This window comes from Microsporum canis, genomic scaffold (genome assembly GCF_000151145.1).
Source record: "Microsporum canis CBS 113480 supercont1.3 genomic scaffold, whole genome shotgun sequence".
NCBI lineage: Eukaryota > Fungi > Ascomycota > Eurotiomycetes > Onygenales > Arthrodermataceae > Microsporum > Microsporum canis.
Window position 1 is genome coordinate 2,427,041 of NW_003299167.1, and position 22,472 is coordinate 2,449,512.

At 48.0% G+C, this 22,472-nt stretch overlaps 10 protein-coding genes across 10 annotated transcripts in view; 8 read left to right on the plus strand and 2 right to left on the minus strand.

The window, feature by feature from the left end:
* Positions 1 to 59: 59 nt before the first annotated feature.
* On the plus strand, positions 60 to 1,109 carry MCYG_03774 (gankyrin; the record flags this gene model as incomplete). The annotated part of the gene is made up of 6 exons (XM_002848222.1): positions 60 to 117; positions 180 to 199; positions 283 to 411; positions 488 to 610; positions 675 to 1,004; positions 1,056 to 1,109. 6 exons carry the CDS (start codon positions 60 to 62, stop codon positions 1,107 to 1,109), a joined length of 714 nt encoding a protein of 237 aa, XP_002848268.1.
* Positions 1,110 to 1,318: 209 nt separating this feature from the next.
* Positions 1,319 to 3,974, minus strand: MCYG_03775 (M protein repeat protein; the record flags this gene model as incomplete). Its single annotated transcript, XM_002848223.1, has 3 exons — positions 1,319 to 2,248; positions 2,320 to 3,728; positions 3,785 to 3,974. The coding sequence occupies 3 exons, from the start codon at positions 3,972 to 3,974 to the stop codon at positions 1,319 to 1,321; spliced, it is 2,529 nt and encodes an 842-aa protein (XP_002848269.1).
* Positions 3,975 to 5,246: 1,272 nt separating this feature from the next.
* MCYG_03776 (conserved hypothetical protein) lies at positions 5,247 to 6,358 on the plus strand (the record flags this gene model as incomplete). Its single annotated transcript, XM_002848224.1, has 3 exons — positions 5,247 to 6,078; positions 6,230 to 6,301; positions 6,342 to 6,358. The coding sequence occupies 3 exons, from the start codon at positions 5,247 to 5,249 to the stop codon at positions 6,356 to 6,358; spliced, it is 921 nt and encodes a 306-aa protein (XP_002848270.1).
* An 874-nt stretch (positions 6,359 to 7,232) lies between these two features.
* MCYG_03777 (vacuolar ATP synthase subunit H) lies at positions 7,233 to 8,905 on the plus strand (the record flags this gene model as incomplete). Its single annotated transcript, XM_002848225.1, has 3 exons — positions 7,233 to 7,658; positions 7,720 to 8,236; positions 8,293 to 8,905. The coding sequence occupies 3 exons, from the start codon at positions 7,364 to 7,366 to the stop codon at positions 8,903 to 8,905; spliced, it is 1,425 nt and encodes a 474-aa protein (XP_002848271.1).
* A 1,254-nt stretch (positions 8,906 to 10,159) lies between these two features.
* MCYG_03778 (conserved hypothetical protein) lies at positions 10,160 to 13,143 on the plus strand (the record flags this gene model as incomplete). The annotated part of the gene is made up of 5 exons (XM_002848226.1): positions 10,160 to 10,476; positions 10,713 to 11,472; positions 11,533 to 12,367; positions 12,419 to 12,949; positions 13,079 to 13,143. 5 exons carry the CDS (start codon positions 10,160 to 10,162, stop codon positions 13,141 to 13,143), a joined length of 2,508 nt encoding a protein of 835 aa, XP_002848272.1.
* Positions 13,144 to 14,496: 1,353 nt separating this feature from the next.
* MCYG_03779 (conserved hypothetical protein) lies at positions 14,497 to 16,707 on the plus strand (the record flags this gene model as incomplete). The annotated part of the gene is made up of 8 exons (XM_002848227.1): positions 14,497 to 14,613; positions 14,844 to 14,900; positions 14,965 to 15,228; positions 15,310 to 15,967; positions 16,044 to 16,202; positions 16,261 to 16,471; positions 16,539 to 16,596; positions 16,666 to 16,707. The coding sequence occupies 8 exons, from the start codon at positions 14,497 to 14,499 to the stop codon at positions 16,705 to 16,707; spliced, it is 1,566 nt and encodes a 521-aa protein (XP_002848273.1).
* A 1,336-nt stretch (positions 16,708 to 18,043) lies between these two features.
* On the plus strand, positions 18,044 to 18,892 carry MCYG_03780 (conserved hypothetical protein; the record flags this gene model as incomplete). The annotated part of the gene is made up of 1 exon (XM_002848228.1): positions 18,044 to 18,892. One exon carries the CDS (start codon positions 18,044 to 18,046, stop codon positions 18,890 to 18,892), a length of 849 nt encoding a protein of 282 aa, XP_002848274.1.
* A 408-nt stretch (positions 18,893 to 19,300) lies between these two features.
* On the plus strand, positions 19,301 to 19,884 carry MCYG_03781 (conserved hypothetical protein; the record flags this gene model as incomplete). The annotated part of the gene is made up of 2 exons (XM_002848229.1): positions 19,301 to 19,316; positions 19,391 to 19,884. The coding sequence occupies 2 exons, from the start codon at positions 19,301 to 19,303 to the stop codon at positions 19,882 to 19,884; spliced, it is 510 nt and encodes a 169-aa protein (XP_002848275.1).
* A 399-nt stretch (positions 19,885 to 20,283) lies between these two features.
* On the minus strand, positions 20,284 to 21,164 carry MCYG_03782 (transcription factor fet5; the record flags this gene model as incomplete). The annotated part of the gene is made up of 1 exon (XM_002848230.1): positions 20,284 to 21,164. One exon carries the CDS (start codon positions 21,148 to 21,150, stop codon positions 20,284 to 20,286), a length of 867 nt encoding a protein of 288 aa, XP_002848276.1.
* Positions 21,165 to 21,773: 609 nt separating this feature from the next.
* The window catches only part of MCYG_03783 (S-adenosylmethionine synthetase), a gene marked incomplete at both ends in the record, with an annotated part of 1,370 nt that continues 671 nt past the window's right edge, over positions 21,774 to 22,472 (plus strand). Inside the window, 4 exons of the mRNA XM_002848231.1 lie at positions 21,774 to 21,859; positions 21,919 to 22,006; positions 22,058 to 22,085; positions 22,152 to 22,447. Coding sequence (XP_002848277.1) covers positions 21,774 to 21,859; positions 21,919 to 22,006; positions 22,058 to 22,085; positions 22,152 to 22,447 — 498 coding nt within the window. The remainder of the gene's footprint in view (positions 21,860 to 21,918; positions 22,007 to 22,057; positions 22,086 to 22,151; positions 22,448 to 22,472) is intronic.

Sequence of the window (22,472 nt, forward strand, 5' to 3'; positions counted from 1 at the left end):
ATACCATACAGCGAAGAGACTTCTATAAACTTATAGTGGCAGAGTTTCATATTGCAAAGATGGACCCAGAATATAATGCCAAGTTCGCTATTCATGAAGCTGCTCGTGAGGGAAAGAGTATTTATACCCCAAAATCCTTCTGACATCTAGATATTGCTCTAACATCTAGATAGATCTAGTGGTTGAATCCTTACTCAACGTGAGTTGAGAGTCATGTATAGCCTTGTTCAAGGGCTAGTAGGTATCCTGTTGGCTCTACTGACAATAAGATTTGATTCATAGGCCAACCCCAAACTCGCAAACCTAAGGGATGGAGATGAGAGGCTGCCCATCCACTGGGCAGTTGCGTATAACCGGCCATCAATAATTGAACTCCTCATATCGATGAAAGACTTTGACCCAGATGTTACAGTTAGCTTACCCTACATGCTTTAAGCTTCGTAAATTATCAATTCTCAAGGACAAAAAGAGCTAACATCAGTACAAGGACGCCTCGGGATGGACACCACTTATGATTGCTGCAAGCTTAAAGGACGAAGAAGGGGACCCTATAATTGAATTATTGCTCCGTAAAGACGCAGATGTCAACATAAAGAGTGCAAATGGACAGGTACGCCGTCTCTATTCTATAGCCATGGAGTAATGTTAAAAACACCTCCTAACCTAGTTGCTAGAATGCTATCCATTTTGCTACTTCAAAAAACAATATATCTACAGTTCGCCGATTACTTGCCAACAAATGCAGTGCGAGAGTGAGGGATAAAAGAGGCCAACTACCGCTCCACCGCGCTGCAGCAATCGGTTCTGTCCCGCTGGTCAAACTTCTTATAGAAGAAGGGAAGAGCCCGCTGAACGCTTCGGATGTCGATGGTTTAACTGCTCTCCACCATGCGATTTCTGAAGCACACGGCGAAGCTGCCTTGACTCTTCTCAGAGCAGGAGCAGAAGCCGATAAACGAGATGCAAACGGCCAGCTTGCTATTGAACTTTCTCCTGATTCTAAAGTAAGAGACCTATCAGCTCTTATGACGGGCTCACATCTGACTCTTTCACAGGTTCGAAAATATATCCTTGAAACTGCAGAACGAGAGGGCATTGAGTTGCCATGATGAATGACGGTATTGGTTATTGTTGATTGCGTTAAATAACGAATTGATTGCATGCTTCTAATAAACAACATTCCACATTTCAATACATACATAGTAAAATCATCTCTTCGCGATAGATTGTCTCGTATCTCATAACAGGGGGAAGAAATGAATAAAATGAAAAAAAAAAACGCAAAAAGACAAAAGACGATAACACCAGACTCTTTCTATTATTGTTGTAGATGCTTTTGGAGTGTGTCACGATATATGTCCTTCAAGTCGGCAATATCAGCCTTTAACTCCTCTACTTGCTCACTCTTCTCACCGAGCATTTCAAGAGTAGTTTGGTATCTCTCGTTCAGCTGTTGAACTTTCTCTTCAAGTCCTCGTACATGCTCATCCCCGACTCTCTTCTCCTCGACCTCTTTCATAAGCTCAACGACTTCACGTCTTGCTTCGTCACGCTGGGAAGTCAGACGTGCTAACTCATCCTTGAATCCTGCGCGTTCACTTTCAAGACGACGAACCGTAGCACTCATTCTCTCCACCAGCTGGACGGATGGCCCAGCAGCAACAGTAGAAGCTGAGACAACATCATGAGCTCCGCGAGAATGTTGAGTATGGGTTCCAGGTACCGAGGGAGTTGCTGGAGTAAGACCGCCGTTAAAATAATCATCGGGCTCCTGGGTTTGTATAGAGGCAGTATCGGCTAGAGGAGATGGTGCGTCATGTAAAGAAGAGCCACGGAGGAGGGGGTTGGAATTTAGAGATGAGTAAGAATTCTGTCTGGGGGGAGTATCCAGCTTCGGGAGAGTTGATGATCTGCGGCTCTGTGGAATTTCAGACAAGGAGGAGAGTACATCTGACCGTCGACTAGGCGTAACTGACTCTGCGCGAGCTTGAAGTATTGCCGGGGATGATGCTATATTTTCTTGCCACTTGGACCGTTCATCCTCAAGCCGTTGTGCCCAAGTAGCATCCAGTATCTCCTTTTGCTTTGACAAGTCCTGTTGCGCAGCGAACAGTTCTTCTTCTGCCTTTTCTAGTTTGGCTTGTAATCGTTTTACCTCGTGTTGGCTCTCTTCAAGGTCTCGCTCCAGCTCACGAGCAAGCTCACGAGAGTTCTCAGAGTCTCCTTCAGCTCGTTTAACTTTTAGAACCTATCGGGTTTTGCACGGTCAGTATCGTTTCTCTTCTATTTAGAGAACATAGATTAGGGGCCGTTTCTTACAGATTCGCGGACTTTCCTGCGCATGTCCCCTTCCCGTTTCGCAATGTCGTCTCTCTCTTTTTCCACGCTAGCCAGGCGAGAGAGCAAGGAAGTCTCGATACCATGCCAGTTATCACTTGCCACGGCATATTGTGTCTGTAGAGTCTCTACTTGCCGTAGAAGTTTGGCCTGTGCATCCCCGGTAACGCTCGATGAGGCTTCCTCAGCCCGAGCTCGGAGGCTTTCCATCTTACTCTCCAAGACAGATTGTTCTCCACGAAGTTCAACTTCCTGAGCCCGCGAGCGCTCCTTTTCTCGACTAAGGCTCTCTGTAAGATCTTGAATCTCACGTCGAAGGTTCTCCTCGTTGAGCTCGTGTTCCACTTTCGCACTTGAAAGTTCCTCCTTGAGCTCAGAGACCTGGCGGCTTTCTATTCGCATAACTTCTTCTTCGGCCTTTTTCTCCGCTGCTTCAGCTCTGGCAGAAGCTCTTGATAGCTGATAACTCAGGTCAGAGACCGTAGCTTTCAAAATGTTCCGCTCAGCGACTGCTGACTCCAAGTCTTCTTCCGTGCTTGACTGTTTGTTTAAACTGGCCGTGGCACGCTTCTCTGCTGCTTCTGCTCGTTTGGCACGATCATTTGCGAGGATTAGATCCTTTTCGGCCTTTTCAATCCGCCTCTTGAGCTCTACCTGGGTCCGGGTGCTCTCCGATATATACTGTCGAAGCTTCTTGATTGTAGCCCTATGCTCCAGCTCGGTCTTTGACCACTTCTGGCCTTCTTCCATCAGCACAGCGATCTTCTCCTCCTTTTCAGAGAGCTTCTTCTCTATGGTACCAGGCGTTGCAGAAGCCGTAGAATTACGAGCCGATTCGACAGCTTCGCTTGCTAGATATTTTAATTTTGCTTGGAGGGCATCGATCTTCTCTATGTAGCTGTGCAGCTCCTCCTGCCATCGTAGCTCCGATGCTTCATGGTCCGCTTGCAGTTTCGCCATAGCCGTCTCGTAGTCTTCAAGATGGTTTGACCGGGATTCGGCTACGCTGATCTCAGGTACTTGAGATTGCTGGCTTGAATTCGCCTTCAATAGGTCTATATCTCTCTCAGCTCCTTTGCATTCTGGTGTTTCCAGCTCATTTGATTGTATTTCGTTTGACTGCCTTCCTTGAGCCGTAACTTCTAGGCTCGTGCGAGCGGGTTTGCTATCTGATTTCGTTTCATCTGTAGCTTTGTCTATGTTTCCAGCAGAGCTGTCAATACTCGTTCTGCTGCCGTCTGTTGGAAGAGGAGTAGAGGTCCGCGAAGGTACACCGGTCGAAGACGGCGGACTGGTAACACTCGCTGCTCCAGCCTGCTTCGCCATCGCGCGAGCAAGGCGTTCCTGGAGTCTGTCATTAGTTCTGGCGGATGAAGAATTCCTCGAGAGATCTAATATGTAGCTGTCAGTTAACTAGAACATACAGTGCGAGGACGGATAGGCATACTTGGAGACGTAGATGAAGGGGTTTGCATGCCCGCCCTGAGGCCAGGCTGCTTCTCTGCCGGCTTTTCGGTCTTGTCTGCATTCTGCGCAGCTTCGCTGTCGCTGTCAGCTAAGATGGTGTCCAGCCGAGACTCAACGCCAGCCACGGCTTGCTGCAAGAAAGAGCCGACTTTCCACTTGGACGCCGACATGGCTCAGCGCTTCACCTCCGGTTTGATTCTTCGCATGTACTAGTTGTCATCGGAGCCTTGCGTTGATAGGGCGTCTCTTTCCGTTACTGCGACGGATAAATATTGAGAGCTAGCCAGCTAGTTAAATATCAATAGCTGGCTTTCAACACATAAAACAGTCAAAAGGTAGTTGGAGAATCTTCGTGAATCGTGCTGTCTCTCTTTCTCTTGTCCGCTTGTAGCTGACGCCCTTATGATAATGAGACAAGCCTAGCTTTGATCGAGAACTGAGGGCCAGATCAAGAGCGAGTTTCGCAAATCTCGGCGCCCGCTTGCATAGACAAAACACCCATAAATATAATTATTCAAATAACAATGACAGCTGGTTATCTGGTTATGCAACGCGAGAAGCGCCTTTATCTGCTTTGATTTAGATACAAGAACTCCCTACGGCGGCTTTTGCTATTCTCACCACTTGTTATAAACATCACAAGCGAAATGAACACCATGTGAAACACAGTACAAATTCGTATTCAGCAACTCCTGCTCGATATTTACCCCCAGAGAGGGGTTTCTCTATCAAATGGCCTGTTAGCTGTCATAGGTGGGATCACTGTCGAGCGTACATCCACGAGCTCCAACGACCGCGATGCCACCAGAGAAATTGAGGTACAGACTTGATATTGTCAAATGAGAAGTAATATCCTTATAGACCACGGATGAAATAGCATGCTAATATTCCTCTACTCTAGATAGCTGATGGTATTCCGTCATACCAACGATAATCCACCTGTGATACCGAGATGACAGTTTCTCTACGGGATATGAAGCTATCTCTCAATTTAAAGACCGTTTGAAGGAAAATCTACGGAGATCTAGTTAATCAGTATTCTGATAAAAGACATGGTGAAGCATCGGCAGCTACATATCCGCACTCGCTTCTGATCTTAACAGTCAAAGCCTCCCTGGCAGTCTTCTGCCACAGGAACACCTAGAAGCAATGCCCTTGTCAAACGAGTACTCCATCACGCCACGCCACCCTGCCCGCCCCGGCAACTGATATAGGGAGAACTGCCCGAAAATCCTGAAAGACCCCCTGATACAGCTCCAATATCAGAAATGAACCTGTAATTCTGCGATAAAATCTTCCTCTGGGCCTCAGTCATATCACGTGATATATATTTGGCCCAGGCTTGGCGTCTCTAGTAAAAATTGTCTAGTTGCAACAAAAACAGAGAAAACATAGAAAATGTTATTCCTCCTGTTGGCTGCGTCGATGTTCAGGTCGCGATCATGTCAAGTATATCAAAGGAGGCCAAGCCAAGGTTCCCCAAGTGTCTCTGGGACTTGTCTTTTGTCAACAGAGGAGTCTCAGGCATCGTGTTTGCAGTGGACGAGCTATCGGTGATAAAGACGCCAACCGGTGGAGAAGAGAACGCTGAGGAGTTGAGAGTAGAAAGAAAGATTCTTGAACGACTTGGAGATCACCCTCGGATTGTAAAGCTCCTGTATACCTACAAGGATCTAATTGTCCTGGAACGACTGAGATATCCACTACGATTTAGGATATGGGAGCTCCGGGAGGACGGACGGACAGCCAGCCAAGAAGATGTCCTAAAATGGTCTGCCCAGGCAGCGGAAGGGATGCAGTACCTCCATGAAAATGGCATATTCCAAGTGGACGTCGGCCTTCACAACTTGCTGGTCGACTGGGACGATAACGTCAAATATTGTGATTTCTCTGGAAGCTCGATAGACGGAAGCAGGCCCACCGTCGTTGTTAGCCCGACAGCCCAGCATCCCAAGGCTATAATAGGGTCTCCTACGACACAGACAGAACTGTTTGCCCTCGGATCTGCCATTTTTGAGATTTCAACAACGTTTAAAGCATATGAGGGAGTGATGGAGGACAAGCTACAGGCTCGGTATGCGAGGAATGAATACCCAGATACCAGCCAACTCCTCCTAGGGAGTGTGATTCAGAAATGCTGGCGTGGTAGTTACTCCAATGCAGGCGAGGCTGCAGCAGAAATCAGAGGCATCCAACGAAGAGCCAAGCATGGAAGTGACCTCAGTTTGTCCATCAATGGACTTATGGAAAGAAAACGGAAGGAACACTCTCGAGGTAAGTATGTACTAAGACTGTCAAGAGGCCCAAGGTCACGACTAATGGTACATATAGTATATCTCTACATGCAACTAAGCATTGCTGTCATTGTCTTTGGCATTCACACGATGTTTGGGGCTACCATAAATTAACTATCCTGTCAATACAGTGGGCCTCGCCGCGATACAGTTCACCTACCTATATGCCCAACGAATATCCTCTGTGGAGGTATTAGAGGTTGGTATATTTCTGTCAGACTAACCTACCAGCTTTTACTACAGAGAACCCCGGGCATTGATCTGTGTATATACATACATATATAACTGTCTGAGCAGAGTTCAGACATGTTTTGCAGTTTGTGTCCTTCCATGATGACCCAAATTGCCCCGTACTACGTCTCTACAGCGTGTTCGTAGTCACGGCGACGGTGGATCCCTTTATTTTGGGAATTATCACAGAGAATATATGCACGTCCCTTGATGACATGCTTTGGCGGTGCATCGAGGAGAAATGATGGGGTATGATAAAATATCTGCACATACTTGCAGTAGTCCAGCTGTAAAAAGCGGTTTTCTCGACTGGATTATACAGGGAAGATCACAATTGCCTTCTCTTCAGATATGCAATGTAAAAGCAGGCGACCGTTACTCATTGCTGCCTAGCTATTTATAAGGCCTTGTGGTTCCCTGCTTCCATTTGAGTAATGTAGGGGTGCTTTGATGATTTGATACTGCACCTCTACTCATAACTCGATCGCCAACATATATATCCATCTGGATTGGTTGGCTGGCTAGTATATACGATGTTATACCCAGGCTCAGACTACGTGCCAATTAACTGTTTCTTCTTTTTCATATAAGATGGAGGTTAGCATGCGTGATGGCCAGTCTACAGAAGGCTTTTGTCACCTCTCCTATATGAGAATCCCTCAGAAATTCCCCCGGAGCATACCAAGAATAAAAGAAGTTCGTGTGATAGTAAAATAAAGAATAAAATAAATAAAAGAGCTGCCGTCTCCTTACTCTGTTGCTGTATTTATCAAAGCTGTAGCCTTAAAAATTGAGTAATAACGTTTAGCTTGCAGCAGGCTTGGCGTCGCTGGTGGGCGAACTTCGAGCTTGAACTTGGGACTGCAACATCATCGACACTAACGACATCAACGACATCAGCAGCACCAGCAGCTAGTTAAGGTGCATCAAGCCTCACATTGACCGGAGTAGCAGGCTGCAGCTCTACTACAATCGAACAGACCAGCTATTCACTTTACTCCCGCGGTCCAGGCTTATCCGTTGCAGCATCCGTCATGTCTCTCGAACCACCCACGTACCTCACCTCGCTACAGAACAATATCAGAGCTCGACCGATACCATGGGAGGGTGCAGTGCGAGCAGGGAACATCACAGAAGAACAGCTTAGGCGGGTCAAGGCAGTTGATAAGGTGCGGAAGGACTCAAGACAGAAGACTATCGAGAAGGACGTCAATGCGTACACTTCATTGCTGGCCGGTAATGGGTCGGAGAAGAGCATCCTGGAGTCTGCCACTCGACGGACGGATATAATACAGTACATTCTTGTCCTTGCTGGAGACTTGATTAGCGGTATGTCTAAAGTGGGCTGCTATTGGTTCTGATAACTTGAAGGCTCTCTAACTGTTAATAGATGTGCCAGCTTTAACGTCAGCTCTAGTGGAGAATAACGAGAGCTATCGACACTTCTTGCCTCTTCTCGCCAACTCAACGAACTCAGAAGATCCGATCCCACTGCTCACATCGTCGCTACTTGCCAATCTTGTCTCGGCATCGCTGAGAGCCACTCCCAAGACATCACCAAAGGACGAGGTAGCGCTTCCCAAGCTGTTCTCTTATCTGTCTACTTTGACCAAGAGTGCGGATACAGGGCTACAGGATATCGGGGTGCAGGGATACTCTGCTCTGCTTAGGACGAAGAGGTCGAGAGAGATCTTCTGGAGGGAGAGAAAGGATACCGTCGAACCACTGATTGGGATTCTGCGCGCGGCGGCCGGGGCAACCAGGGACAACGGGTCTTCCCTGGGCGGTAGTCGAGCTGGAGAAGCTGGTATCAGTGGTGGTGTTGGCATCCAGCTTTTATACCATGTCTTACTTGTACTGTGGCAGCTCAGCTTCGAAGCGGATTTGATCGGTGCCGAAATTGAATCGTAAGCGCCCGTTATATAGTAGTCTCCATTCATATAACTTGACTGACGAGGTCTAGGGAACACGAAATGATCGCACTGTACACCAACCTGCTGAGACTCTCACCCAAGGAGAAAACCACCCGTCTGCTACTCTCGACGCTCCGTAACCTACTATCCAGCAGCAAAGCCAACCTTTTGCCCAATGCGGTGGTGGTCCGCCTACCAGCGATGCTAAGCAACTTGACCAGCCGCCACCTGAGCGACCCGGATCTGCTGGAAGACCTGTCTGCACTGACAGAGATGCTGGAAGAGTATACAAAGAAGCAGACGACGTTTGACGAGTACGCGGCGGAGGTACAGTCCGGCCACCTACGCTGGTCCCCACCGCACCGCAACCCGACTTTCTGGCGGGAGAATGCACGACGGATCCTAGACGAGGATGGGAGCAGCCTACCTAAGAAGCTGGCCGAGATCCTGTCGAAGGACTGGGAGACGGACAAGCAGGTTTTGGCCATTGCGTGTAACGACATAGGGTGCCTGGTAAGGGAGGTACCAGAGCGACGACACCAGCTGGACAGGCTGGGCCTGAAAGCACGGGTGATGGCCTTGATGACCGATCGGGACGAGTCAGTGAGGTGGGAGAGTCTCCGGGCTGTAGGGGAGTGGCTGCGATATACGTTTGAAGGCTGAGGCTGTTTGATATTCTCGGGAATTCTGTCTATATATTCTATTTTTGGTCTTTTGGTCTCTTTCTTTTTGTATGTGCCTTTTTTGTACTTGCTAGAGCTTGTCCTGAATTCGGTACACCTACGCCATTGAACCCATTTACAACCATCTTAGCCGACTGCATCAGATCTTCAAAATTGCACAACAACCGAGAACTATGGAACACAGAACCGTCGAGATATCCTGTTTGCCACCAACGATCAGAAATCGCAAACCACAGCTTCCCATTGGCCCGTCAGCTAAAGAGGATTTGCAAGTCACAAAAATTTCAAGGTTGGCCTTACGCTGCAGCGCGTATTGAAAAATAAAAAGGGAAGGCCCAAGAAACCAGCCATTGGACGGACGAGTTCGAGGCCGCGGTGGATAAAGCCCGTTATTCCCTGTCGAAAACGAAGAGCATCATCGAGAAACGGCCTGCACCAAAGAAGCAAAGAGACGTTCCTCTCTCGCCTTCGTTCGGGGACAAGGGAACACCGCAGCTCATGGACTCCGTATAAATATGCAACCTTTCCCTTCCCTTCCCCCCATGGTTTTTCCTGACACTGCATTAACATCTTCCCTACCTTTATTACTACCTCTCTAACTGGGTGCATATATATATACCCTGACATATATATATACACCCTCTCTGGTACGGGCTACTCCGTGCATAGTGCCTCCTGTCGACCTTCCACTTTCTGTCCCCAACCGCGTCTGGGGTTGTTGGCTGTTGGATGCGTGCATGGCGCTATATGCAGGAACAAAGCGCGACTGGCAGGTTAGCAACAAAGAGGAGCTATCCCGCGTCCCCCTACCTACCCTGCATACGGCGCACGGCTCTGGAAGATCCCTTGGAGTGCGAGATAGAAAGTCGATTCATCTACTCCGTTGCAGAAGGAGAGGAAGAAGAGGAAGCCCCCTTCCAAGTCCACGTGACTCTCCTTAGCGCCGAGTTCTTCAGGGGATTTTTTAGGGTCTTCAGGGGGTTTTTTTGGGGAGGTCAGGGGGTTGGTTGGCTTACCTAAGGGCTTACCTAAGTACCAAGGGGTAAGGCCAAGCTAGTTTAGGCCTAAGGCTAAAAAGCCTAGCGCCGGCCCTCGCACGGCCAATCAGCGCCCGCCCCCTGCCTGCAGAAGCCCCTGAACTCTCCACTTCGTCCACACCCGGCGAAAGGAGAAGCAGAAAGCAGAAGAAACAGAAGTCAAGCAGAGAGACAAACAAGAGACAAGCCCGGCCAATATGGCGGCTTTTTCACCAGAGGGGACCACCACGGCGCCACCAGGCGCCACTCCTGTCTCTCCTCAGAGCTGCTACTGGGACGGTACGCGCACTCCTTCGACCTCGACTCCCTCTCCCTACTACCACTATCACCACCACACACACCCGTCTCTCGCTTCCTCCTCGCCCATACGCAGGAAGCCGTTGCCGCCCAACGTTGCTCCTCTGCACTTCACCGAGCTAGCGCAGTCCAGGAGACCGTCTGCGTCCTCCTCGGGCCATGATTCTCTTCCACAGTCCGCTACGTCGATCAACTTCTCCGTGAGAGACCTTGACAGGTGTGTACTCCGTACCCTTTTTTTTTTTTTTTTTTTTTTGGGTTCGTTTTGTATAGACCATAAAGCTGACGGTGTAGTAGATTTCCACATGGGCATTCTTCGAAGCCTCAGTCTCCAGGATACGGCCATAAACACCATCGAGTGAACCACTCCACCGTCTCTGTGGTCGAGACGCCCCGGACCTGGCAGCCTACGCGCGCCCGTCTCACCAGCGAACCGCTCCTCTCCGGACACAGTCTGAATGCGGTAATCCAAAGCCTCAAAGATCACAAGCGGTCTTTCACCATGGCCCTCCACCCTCCCCAGCATGCACCATCTGCCAAACCTCCGCCTCTGCGCGTTGACTCTACTAGTGTACGGTCCATGTCTAACGGCTCCGTCGACTACAGACCGACACCAAAGACTCCGGGGAGCAAGATCACCTCCTTCTTCGGCTGGAAGACTAACGCTGGCGCTGCCTCACCTGGCAACGAGTCCAGTGGTACCGAGATCTCGGACTCCGCCCTCTCCCCTATGCCTTCTCCGATGAACACTTCCACCGCCGCCTCCACCGTATACACCAACCATCCAAGAGACTCCTTCTCCGTGACCCCCAAGATGACGGGCCGGGCTCAAACCATGCCAATGGACGCTAGCGTGACCTCTCGGCTGGCCGACATGGAGCACGAACTGCGAGAAATCAGCTCAGAGCTGGCGGGGTCCATCCGTCGAGAGATGGAGCTCGAAGATATCGTGGAGAGAATGCAGTTGGAGAGCAGCGAGTCTGATCGAAGGGCCAGTGATTATTACTTCTCTGACTCGGGCCACGGCTCGTCCATCAAGGATTTGAGTGATAGCGGAAGTTCCAGGGCTGAAGACATCGAGAAATTAAAGAGAAACTATGAGCAGGAACGTGCCCAGCTCAAGATCGAACTATCGCAGAAATGGCAGGAGGAACGAGCGAGGAGACAGGTTGCAGAGTCTCATGTCCAGGTCCTTGAATCTCAAATAAGTCAGGTATTGCCTCCCCCCCCTTTTTTACTGTCTTAAGGGTTATGTCTGACTGTTTTCATCTAGTTCCGACTTGAAAAAGTTGAAGCATCAAATGCTGCTGGAAAGTCAAAAGAGTTAGAAGCTGCTTTGGAGGATACTCGTCGTCGGCTCACGGAAGAACGACAGCTGAAAGATAACATGGAAGACCTTCTCACCGGTATGAGAGTGGAGCTCGAACAGCAGAAATATGAACGAGACCAACTACAAGCCCAGTTGCAACAAGACCTTCAGAATCTCCGCAATGAAAATAACCTCCTATCGCAGTCCCGGAAACTACAGCCTGAAATGCCCCAGTCACCCCGTATTGACTCAATCGTCGAAGAAGCAATCGGTATCGGTATCGGTCTAAGCAACAATCGAGCATCTAGTGGTGGGCTATCCCGATCAAATTCTCTCGCCAGGATACCTCCAGTCCGAAATGGTGTATCCCGATCTGGCTCCGTATCCCGTCCGACATCGATGATAGTTAAAGGGCCGGAGTTCCACGAGTCACTGGTAAACCAGATGAGGGACGTGGAGACTCAGCGCGACGCCCTCCACCAGACGGTCAAGAGTCTACTCGAACGCCAATCGTACCAAGCTCGACAGCACGAGAAACGCCTCAGGCTCGTTGAACTCGAACTCTATCGTGCTCGGCAAGCTAGCTCGCCTCGCAAAAGAGGCTATGAACGTGATGTCAAGAATCTGCGTGAAGAAATAAACCTTCTTCGTCGCCGCGCAGATGACGCTCTGGATCAAAAATGGCAATGTGAAAAGGGTCTAGCCGGGCTAAAGATGGATCTCGATCGTGCTGAACAAGAGACCAGCTCTCTCCGCGCCTTGTTGCAAGACTACGATATCCCTGTGCCTCACATGGATGGTACGAACGCAGATGGTATGACTGACTTCCACGCTACCGCCAGCTCTCTAGAAGAAACATATGAACAACTCCGCATCGATAAGGAAAATGCCGAGCCAGGATCCCCGATACCTAATGAGGCTCTAGAAGATGAGATTAGAAAACAAGTTACATCTAACGCATCTTTGCGTGCTCGACTCGCCGAGGCCATCAGCCAAGGCGAACGGGAGCAGAAGCTCTCCGCCACGAAGATCAACGAGATGCAATCTAGGCTCAAGTCCCTTGAGGAAATGCTCATGCTAGCCCAACAACGTTCAGAGGAAGAAGTCGGTAAACACGAGCAGGAAATCTCCGCTCTAACTGAGAACCACAACGCACTCTTACTCAGAGCCAAAGATGGCGTTCGAAGCCCCATGATGCTTTCCCCTATCTCGCCCAACTCACCTTTCCCAACCATAAGATCCCCGCGCCTCAGTAGGACGAGTAGCGGCGAGGCCCTGGCATTGAACCAGGTAGCGCAAATCGAGAATCTGGAAACAAAAGTCAGAGCATTAGAGCAAGCCTTGAGAGACGCGGATTCTGAAATGGGCGAGGTCGTCAGCCGTATGAACACAGCGCAGATGCAAGTAGCTGAACTGCAATCTGACAGGCAAGTTTCCATTCCAACCTACTATTTCTTTCCTCTTTCATAGCTTTCATTCTTGAACCATGCTAACAATTCTCTCCTAATAGAGATGAAGCACTTCGCCAAACAAGAAGACTCCAAGCTCAAATACAGCAGCGTCAACAGTGATTAATCACACATACCTTACATACCATAATCCGCCTTACCTTCCACCCCATCAGCCTGCCGAGATGGCAGCCTCCTACGGCTAATATAACCAAATCTACTATTCCACCAACGAGCCATGAAATCAACCACGAAACGATAGATGTCGAATATCAAGCAACCATCCCTTTCCACTAGAGCTTTAATATATACACCATGCTCGGGATGGTACGAGTCTCAACTATTCCTAGTCTTTTGTTAGAAAACTATTTCCTTTTTCGCATACCTCTTCAGCTGGGGAACTTTTCTTTTCCTCTTTTCTTTTCTGAGGTCCCTTTCTCCTTCTTTCCAGCATTAAACGGGCGCAACATCGGTTTTATCATGGTTCTTTTCCTTTCCAGGAGTTGATATTACTCTTCCCCTTATTTCGTCAATATGTTACATTTTGTGTATCCTTGACTTTCCGTTCTTGTTTTATCTTATATCCTGAGGTCACCACCTCTCGTACCACTTATTTTCATACCTTTTCTTCCTTTCTTCTCTTTTGGAAGACCTTGTCCGCCCTTGAGATTGGAAGGGTGGCAGGCTGGATGAATTCCTTTCTTCTGGAGGCGTCATTTAGACACATATTGCTTTTCTTTCTACCGTTTTTGAGCCTGCCCCCCGTTGATCGTGTTCAACTTGTACTCTAGTTCAATACCTTTGTGATCAAACATGCTGAGAATTGATACCAATTGCTTGCTTCCATGTATCAGGCTGTTCGACCGTACCCGTCTGTGATGGGTTGGTAAAATAAAAGAAGTTTTCCACATTCTTGCACCTCTAGGTACAAGAATATGTCTAAAGAAAGGCGAACCTAGTGAATGGCAAATAGGTGTCGCTACATCATACAGATATAGGTGGAACATCGAGCAATGGAGCAGTGCCAACGTGCCGATCCATATATCTGATAACTAGGGTGTCAATTTACTGCTTGTGTTAGGAAATTGATATTTGCTGATGGCTTGTATTTCAAGCACACCGATCAATATACCTACCAGCATCCTCCCATCATCAACATACACAACAACAAGACCTGATCCCCATACACAGCATCATTGGCTCAATCCCTAGCCCATTACTCGGCAAAATATTACACTGTCTGGCAAGGCCAATGATTAAAAGGTACGTTGCGTGGAAATCCTCAGTCCGGAGATTAGACGGTCTTATTTCCACAGCTGACAAATTCAACAGTAGGGGAGATCAAGGAGATGGACAGAGGCAGAATGGTATATTTAGTTCTCCTCCTTCTTCTGGAGAGTTGAGGGCCTCCTTGTTTATAGCAAACTCTTAGGTGTTGCCGTTCTCAAGTGTTTTTATTTTTTTGCCTGCCTGCACAACCATGGCCTCGTCCGATTCCAACCATCACTCTTCTAATGGAGAGATTGACTTCGAGAAACCGCAAGGCCCGCCCATTGAGCCGGCAGAGGAGGAGTCTAGGAAGATTACGGGCTTGAAGGTGCGGTCATGTTTGGCTGAAAAGCGTATAATATCTAGGTCTGCGGATGGCGGCTAACTTTAGTTAACCTTAACTTAAACAGTGGTTCCTATTCATCGTGAGCACCCTGACAAGTATCTTTGTCTACGCACTTGATAACACAATTGTTGCAAATATTGTGCCAGTTAGTACCTACCAGCAGTCTCTATCTAAAACTTCACTCTTCTTCTTTGCTAACCCAACGTCGGTAGGCTATTGTCACGGCGTTTGACGAAACGGAGGACTTGCCATGGCTCTCAGTCGGGTACGTAGTATACCCGTGCATTCGCTTGTTCTCGAAAGCAGAACTACTGATACAGGAATACATTGCAGATTTATGATCGGTGGAATGGCTATGGTTCTTCCCCTTGGGAAAACTCTACACCTTATATGATACTAAATGGGTGTATATTGTTTCGGACTGTCATCTTCATGGCTGCCTCGGCACTCTATGGCGCAGCCCCTACCATGACAGCTGAAATAATCGGTCGTGTCTTCGCTGGAGCTGGAGGAAATGGAATGTACTTTGGTCTTCTGGCGCTTATGTCCACCGATACTACAAGTAAAGAAAGACCACAGTACCTAAGCTTAACGTGGGTTAGCCCCCCCCCCCCCCCCTTTTCCTTTTTTTTGTGATTGATACTCAATTCCACATACTAATAGTGATTATAATTCTAGTGGCCTGGTCTGGGGTTTGGGTACTGTCCTTGGGCCAGTTATTGGGGGGGCTTTGAGCTATACAATTGGCGTTGGGCCTTTTATATCAACCTCCTCTTTGGTGCTGTTCTATTACCCACTTACTTCTTTGTTATACCCTCAAGTAATCCCCTATCAGGTGTCCCTCAGCGCCAGAAACTAGCTACCTTTGACTGGATGGGTACCCTCCTCAGCATTGGTGCCTTTGTTACCCTCGTCATGGCAATCAATTTCAGTGGAACCTTATATGCCTGGGACAGTGGACAGGCCATCGCTTTATTTACTATTTCAGGAGTCTTATGGGTTGTCTTTACCGTTCAGCAGAGCTTCAACATCCTTACAACAAAGGAGAGCCGGATGATGCCAATTCACCTTTGCGTCCAAAAGGAGCCAATCTTGCTGTTTATTTCATGTGCTACTGTCGGTGCCATTGCCTATATCACCGTCTACTATATTCCTATCTATTTTCAGTTCACCCGTGGAGACACTGCTCTCCAGTCTGCGGTTCGACTATTGCCACTCATCTTTCTGCTCATCACATTTATGACATTGAGTGGAGTCTTTATGTCACGGGTTGGATTTTATAAACCATGCTATGTGGGAGGTAGTATATTGGCTCTTATTGCTTCTACACTCATGGGTAAGTCGATTTATGTTATAACCTACTACTTCCATCAAAGTTTCGGGTTAATCTGTGTACTAAAACTACGCTTTAGCAACCATCGTCAATATCAATACCTCGCCAGGGGTAATTTATGGCTTAGAAGCCATTTTAGGTATTGGAGCTGGTGTATATACACAGGCATCTTTTGCTGTTATTCAAGCAGTTGTTGACCCAGCAGATGCATCGAATTGCCTTACTCTTATGTTAATTGGTAAGTAGTAAACATTTTGCATAATATTTTGGCATATGATATTAACATTTCGTTATAGCACAACTTGGGGGCATGACTCTAGGTTTATCTATTAGCGGTGCTCTCTTTGTTAATATTGCCAAAGGGGGCTTAGTAGACCTCTTCCCTAACTTGCCTCTAGAAGATATTCAACAAATTCTCTCTGGCACAAGTAGTGATTCTTTGAAAATGCTGTCACCAGAGTTGCGCACGGAGGCTTTGACTCTCATTGTCTCAGCTTGGCAGAAAATGTAAGTTCTAATTTCCTATTCTTATAATCATGTATGGGAAAGGTGCTTTGTACTAACATTGGTATAGTTTCATCTGTGTATATGCTAGTGCCGCAGTCAGTCTAGTCTGTTCTCTTCTTCTATCAGTAAGTTATCTTATAATCCCTTAGCCCCCTTATTAGCGAATTTTTGAAACTAAATTATCATTTCTATAGCACAAACGCGTCAACGTTTCTACAAAAACTGAAAATAACTAGCGGGTACTGTGATGGTGATTATGGTGCTCCTTACAGAGCCAGATATTCATTGATTATATTGCTTGCAGCTCGCTGCTGAGCGGAGCACATTTATATCCTTCCCAGTAATTTCAAGTGTTTTCTTCGGACATCCTTGATATTACAATCTACCTGCAGTTGAATAGAATATACTTTTCGAGGGGTGGGCTCTGGAAAAATATATGTGTAATGTAACAGCGCAGCAGGCCTCCCACCATGTGCATGGTGGACTGGTGACTTTTCCATGCAAACGGGCAGCCTGCAAGCAGTCCCACGGGCATCCCATAAGGCATAACTATCAGCCATAAGAGTGCAGTGGCCTGTGATCGCATTCGCCATCACTATGTATAATCTGTTTTTGTCGGGGTGGTCCTAACCCCTGGAGTTGGCCATTACAATGTGCTGAGAATTCTCAAGTTAAATTGACTGTGTCTTAGAAATTAGCATCGCTTAAGAACACAAGGTCCTTCCAACTCCTCAAAATGGTTGTATGGTGGATAAGTTGACCGCACTAGACATTCGAAGCGATTGTGAAGCCCATGTTGGATGGCCTGTTGCTAAAGGCGGAAATACTCTTCGAAACCACCAAAGCTCTTCAAGGGGGCTGCCTTCGATAGCGGCTAATTCAAGCCACCTTAAGACATGAAGTGGTACTCTTAAGTTTCATCTGTCAAAGAACACAGCATTGGATACTCCATATTTGCTCCACGCTCTTTTCGAGGACTCTGTACCCTTACGATGGATCATTTTCAAACAAGACCTGCGCTTATATATCGGATTATTATTCATCCAACATACTATGATGAGACGGGACTACTTAAATAGTACACAAAGTAGACAAATTGGGGTAACATGCACTGAATACAGAATGCAAGCTCGTTACTTCATCAAGCAAGCAGGTGAAACCGCCGCCACAGCACTTTATGAGATGCATGCAGTCAGTGATACCCTGGATAATCATTCCACAGCAAGACAGTCAATCGCTGCTTGTTATTTGACGGAGCTTAGACATCGTCGATGCCAATGGCTTACTCAAGAGACGAGTTTCCGACTATTAGCGACTCACTGTTAGCGCATAAGACGCAATGCATTACAACGATAGATAACTGTATAGTTATGATATTGTACTTTAAGACCCTCCATATTTACAATGAGCAGCACTGAGAAGACTGTCTATATAAACCCCTCTGCCACCCTGAAGTTCACCTACTATTCAAAGAATCAAACACACAGATCACTCTCCAATTCGATCAACCCAATCCCTTCCATCTTTACCATACCCTAAGCTTGACGCTTCAAAAAGCATTACACTGACAACATGGTTCAATTTACCTCTGCCATCATGGCCCCTGCAACCGCGGCCTTTCTCCTTTCTTTCCTGGCCACTTCAGTGTACGCCACGCCAGTTGGTACAGGAATGGCCGGGTCTTCCGTCGACGTTGGGACCTTCAGCAACGTCTTAGCCGAAAAGCAGAGCCCTGAGTTTACCGAGTGTATGAAGAAGGAATATCCCTTGTTTCCCGATGTCGACTTCATCGATCCTCATGTTACCAAAAACTGTCTTGGTGCTACTCACTCAAAGGGCCAAGGCACCGGCGACTTGGTGGCCCGCGGCAAATCCTTCGACTTCAAGTCTACCTGCATCAAGTTGCAACGTAAAGATTTCCCGTCCGTCTTCCAGGAAGCAGCGCCGTTCCGTGCAAAGACCGATGGTTTCTGCGACAAAATGAGAGGGGCTGTGATAGACAAAGGCGAGGGTGAAAACTACGAGGTCTTGGGCGATACCACATTCAAGTACAGTGATGCTGGCTATGCCAGGCCAAAGCTCAAATACAACAACCCAGACGCTCTTGCACTCAAGACCACGCTAAAGCTAACAGACCGTGGCAAGGACTTGATAAAAGATGCCGAAAACCCTGAGGTAGCCTACAACGAACTGTGCAGGCCAGCATTTGAGAAATTTGGAACCAAAGGCCCCGGATGCACAGAAGAGTTAAACTGCTCTAGGCTTAGGTCCCAGGGAGGTGGTGGCTTCACTACCACTCTTGTTAAAAACGGTGATATGAAAATTTTGGACGGAGAGGAGGAGATCGGGACCCTTATCGTGGACTTGCAGGTACTCAACAAGTGGCCTGGGCTCACCAAAGAGGAGGAGAATGGGGCCTAATATTGCTGGTGTTGAACGCCTGCAGCCAGCCCTTCTCCCCTAGCTTACCTTTTCTTCTGACTTGTCTAACTTGACCTTTTCCTATGTTACCTTCCTGATTTGCCCTTCTCTTGGTATTTTTTTCTCCTATGTCATCTCTTTTTCCATTCACCACTGTATTAATATCTACCTTATAATTATTTAACTTTTATACAGCGTCTCTTACAAAGCCAGTTAACTTACTAAGCACATAATAATCACATGACAAATAAAAGCCCTTGAGGATGAAGTCAACAGAAGAGAATAAAGTAGCTCAACATAGAGTATAGCTGGCATCGCATCGTTGGGGATTTTGATCAAGGAGGCAGTTTCATATACCAATAGCCAGCACACAAGACAACAGCTGAGGCTGCGTGGCTATATCTTACCATGGCTGCTTTTGAAGGTAACTCGCCTCTTAGAAGTCATACAACTGAAGCCTTTGTATATATATCATGGATAGCTAATAAGAGTCCTTAGAATACATCCTCCCAGCCGTCAACCAACTACAACGCTTCATCCCGCCTCCTATACTCCAGAATATTTTCACATACACACAACTCGCCCGGGATCACTGGCAATCTGCGCAACTTACATATATCGAACCGTATATTATCACGCCGATAAACGCGCTTCTCAACTCCCCACCCGACCTCTTCTCAATACTTGCTCTGCTTCTCATTTTTATCATTTCACTCAAGATCCTGGACTATGCGCGGCGGGTCATTATGTTTTGGGTTATGTTGGTGTTCCGGTTGGTGTTTTGGGGTATAGTTCTGGGGGTCGCTTGGTATACGTATAATGTTGGGTGGGAAAAGGTATGGTATGATGCTGCGTGGGCGTTGGGACTGCTGGAAGGGTTTATACAGCAGATGATAGCGAATAATTCGTCGGCTGGTGGGAGTTCTGGGACAGCGGGTGGGTGGAGATCACAAGATCAATGGAGGAGCTCGCAGAGAAGGCCGTGGAGGTGAATTTACATTTCGCGAATTGATGCTGGAATGCCTGTGTTGACGGGTTTGGAGCTTATTTTCATTCTTATTATTCTTGGTGTTTGTATAACTACTTTTTAATGGTTTTAATATTTATGGCCTCTTGGGGTGGCGTTTATAGAACGATCCCAGGCCTGTGGAGTGGTCAGCAGCCCACTCATCTCCTTTACGGATATCAATGGCCAACCGCACTCTTATTTGGCGCTATCTCTTTTGTGTGGCCAGCCTCTTGTGCCATCGCCACAAGCACTTGCATCATCTTCTCGTGGGTTTGCGAAATAATTATAGCGCGGCACTAGCCTTGGCTGGCATGGGTAGATCATCAACCCAGGAATATGTTTTGTTTGGGGTCAACAAGGTATATGTCAGGTAGGGTGGCGTTCACTCCATGTCGTCTGCCTCTGGCTCCGCAGCTGGTTCTCTAGGCTCCTGCGCCTCATGGTACTGTATCGCGTCGTCGATGTAGCTTAGCACGGCAGAGATGCTGTCTTCGTCCTGTGCGTCGAGCTTGAGGAATGATACCATGCTAAAATCATCAATTAGCTGAGCTACAGCTTTATTCAGACGGTTGAACGAGCTGCCTGTCAGGACCTCGCTGGTCGATGACGGGTCTCTGCCAGACGAGACCTCCACATTGCCGGGCTCTATCAAGTTGACGTCCACGGAGGTGAACTGCTTGAGCTCTTTTTTACCAATAACGCCTTTTATCTGGTCCATCTTGCTGAGAATATTCACGTGTGGTATCTCCAGCATGATCATGGCAGACATAGCGCTTAATGTACCGGCAAAAAACTTGGGCCGGTCGACGACGAAGGAGCTTTCTAAAAGGTAGGCGGCGCAGAGGGAGATGTTGAGTGCGCCAGACCGAGAAAGATATTGAACTAGTGATGGCAGAAGCGGGACATGGGTATATAGTTCTATCTGGCCAGGCATGTCGATGATGATCAGGTACTCTTCGCTCAGCGGGTCGAGAGCGTCGTGGAGGAAGTCAAGATTCTGCAGAAGGAACTCGAAACAATACATCAGGCCGCCATTGGGGCCCAGGCCCATCTCCTCCATCACATCTTCGAGCGTTATCAGCTCACGGATGTCCAGGTCTGGCTCGTAGGAAAAGGTCTCGGCAGCAGGATCAAGGTTAACATAGAAACAGCTGCGCCGGGTGTTCTGGAGGTGTTGGATGAGAGCTGTGCAGAAGGTGGTCTTCCCCGCGCCGGCCGGGCCCATAACCAGAACCCCGAACTTCGACATATTGGTCCGCGTATCCCTTCTAATACTAGGATGGTTCGGGCAGTTTTTGCTTTCCCCCTTTCAACTGGTTGTGATTTGCGGCGTTGCGGCGTTGCGGCGTGTTGGGGTAATAAATTTTTGGTAATTAGTTATGTTGTATGCTAGCCGTTCGGTGATTGCTCCCTGCGCCTTGAACTTGTTCCATTCACACGGTCATATCGTGGCACATCCCTTTTACTCCCTCCTATATATCCATGTCTGTCTATCTATTCATCGCCATGGAGAGATGGTTTGGTGTGTATACAGAGCAAAAGATACCGCCTTTCCCCTTTTGGGCTTTTTCCTTTTTCTGCCAACTCGGAGCCTTTTTTTTTTCTGCCATCTGCCACCGCCTTCCCTTTTCGGTCAGTCTCTTTTTTTTTCCTTCCGGATTTTTTTTTCTTTTCTGCCCCGCCAGACCGCCGAATTACTTAAACTTCAGTCTTTTCCCCCTTTCCAGCTTCAACAACCTCTCAGCCCCATCCAAGCAGTTTCTTCTCTTTCTTCCCCCTCCCCCCAAAAAACGACTCCTTTGACATTATATCCATCAGTCCGAGTGCTGGTTATTCCTCTGAGTCGTTAGGTCTATATCTACAACCGTCACGATGGGCAGCTTAGCAAACGGAACCCACCAGGGCAACTTCCTCTTCACCTCTGAGTCCGTCGGCGAGGGCCATCCAGACAAGATTGCGTAGGTGCAACGCATCTCCAGACGACGGTTCGGATGGCATAGCTGACAATTGAATATAGCGATCAGGTTTCTGATGCCGTTCTCGATGCCTGTCTCGCTGAGGACCCTCTCTCCAAGGTGGCCATCACCCCCTCCTTGAGCACCCCTGTAAGGGGGGGGAGAATTGTCTGCAGTCAACTAACACTTAATGAAATATAGGTTGCTTGTGAGACTGCCACCAAGACTGGTAAGTTCTATATACGATTCCGCACCGTAATAGATTAGTGTACAGTATTCTGATTCTCAAATCTAGGTATGATCATGGTCTTCGGTGAGATCACCACCAAGGCCCGTCTTGACTACCAGAAAATCATCCGAGATGCCATCAAGGATATCGGCTATGATGACTCTGCCAAGGGGTTCGACTACAAGACCTGCAACGTCCTTGTTGCCATCGAGCAGCAGTCTCCTGACATTGCTCAGGGTCTTCACTACGACGAGGCTTTGGAGAAGTTGGGTGCCGGTGACCAAGGTATCATGTTCGGATACGCCACCGACGAGACCCCTGAACTCTTCCCTTTGACCATCCAGCTCGCCCACAGCTTAACCGTGCCATGAAGGATGCCCGCAAGGA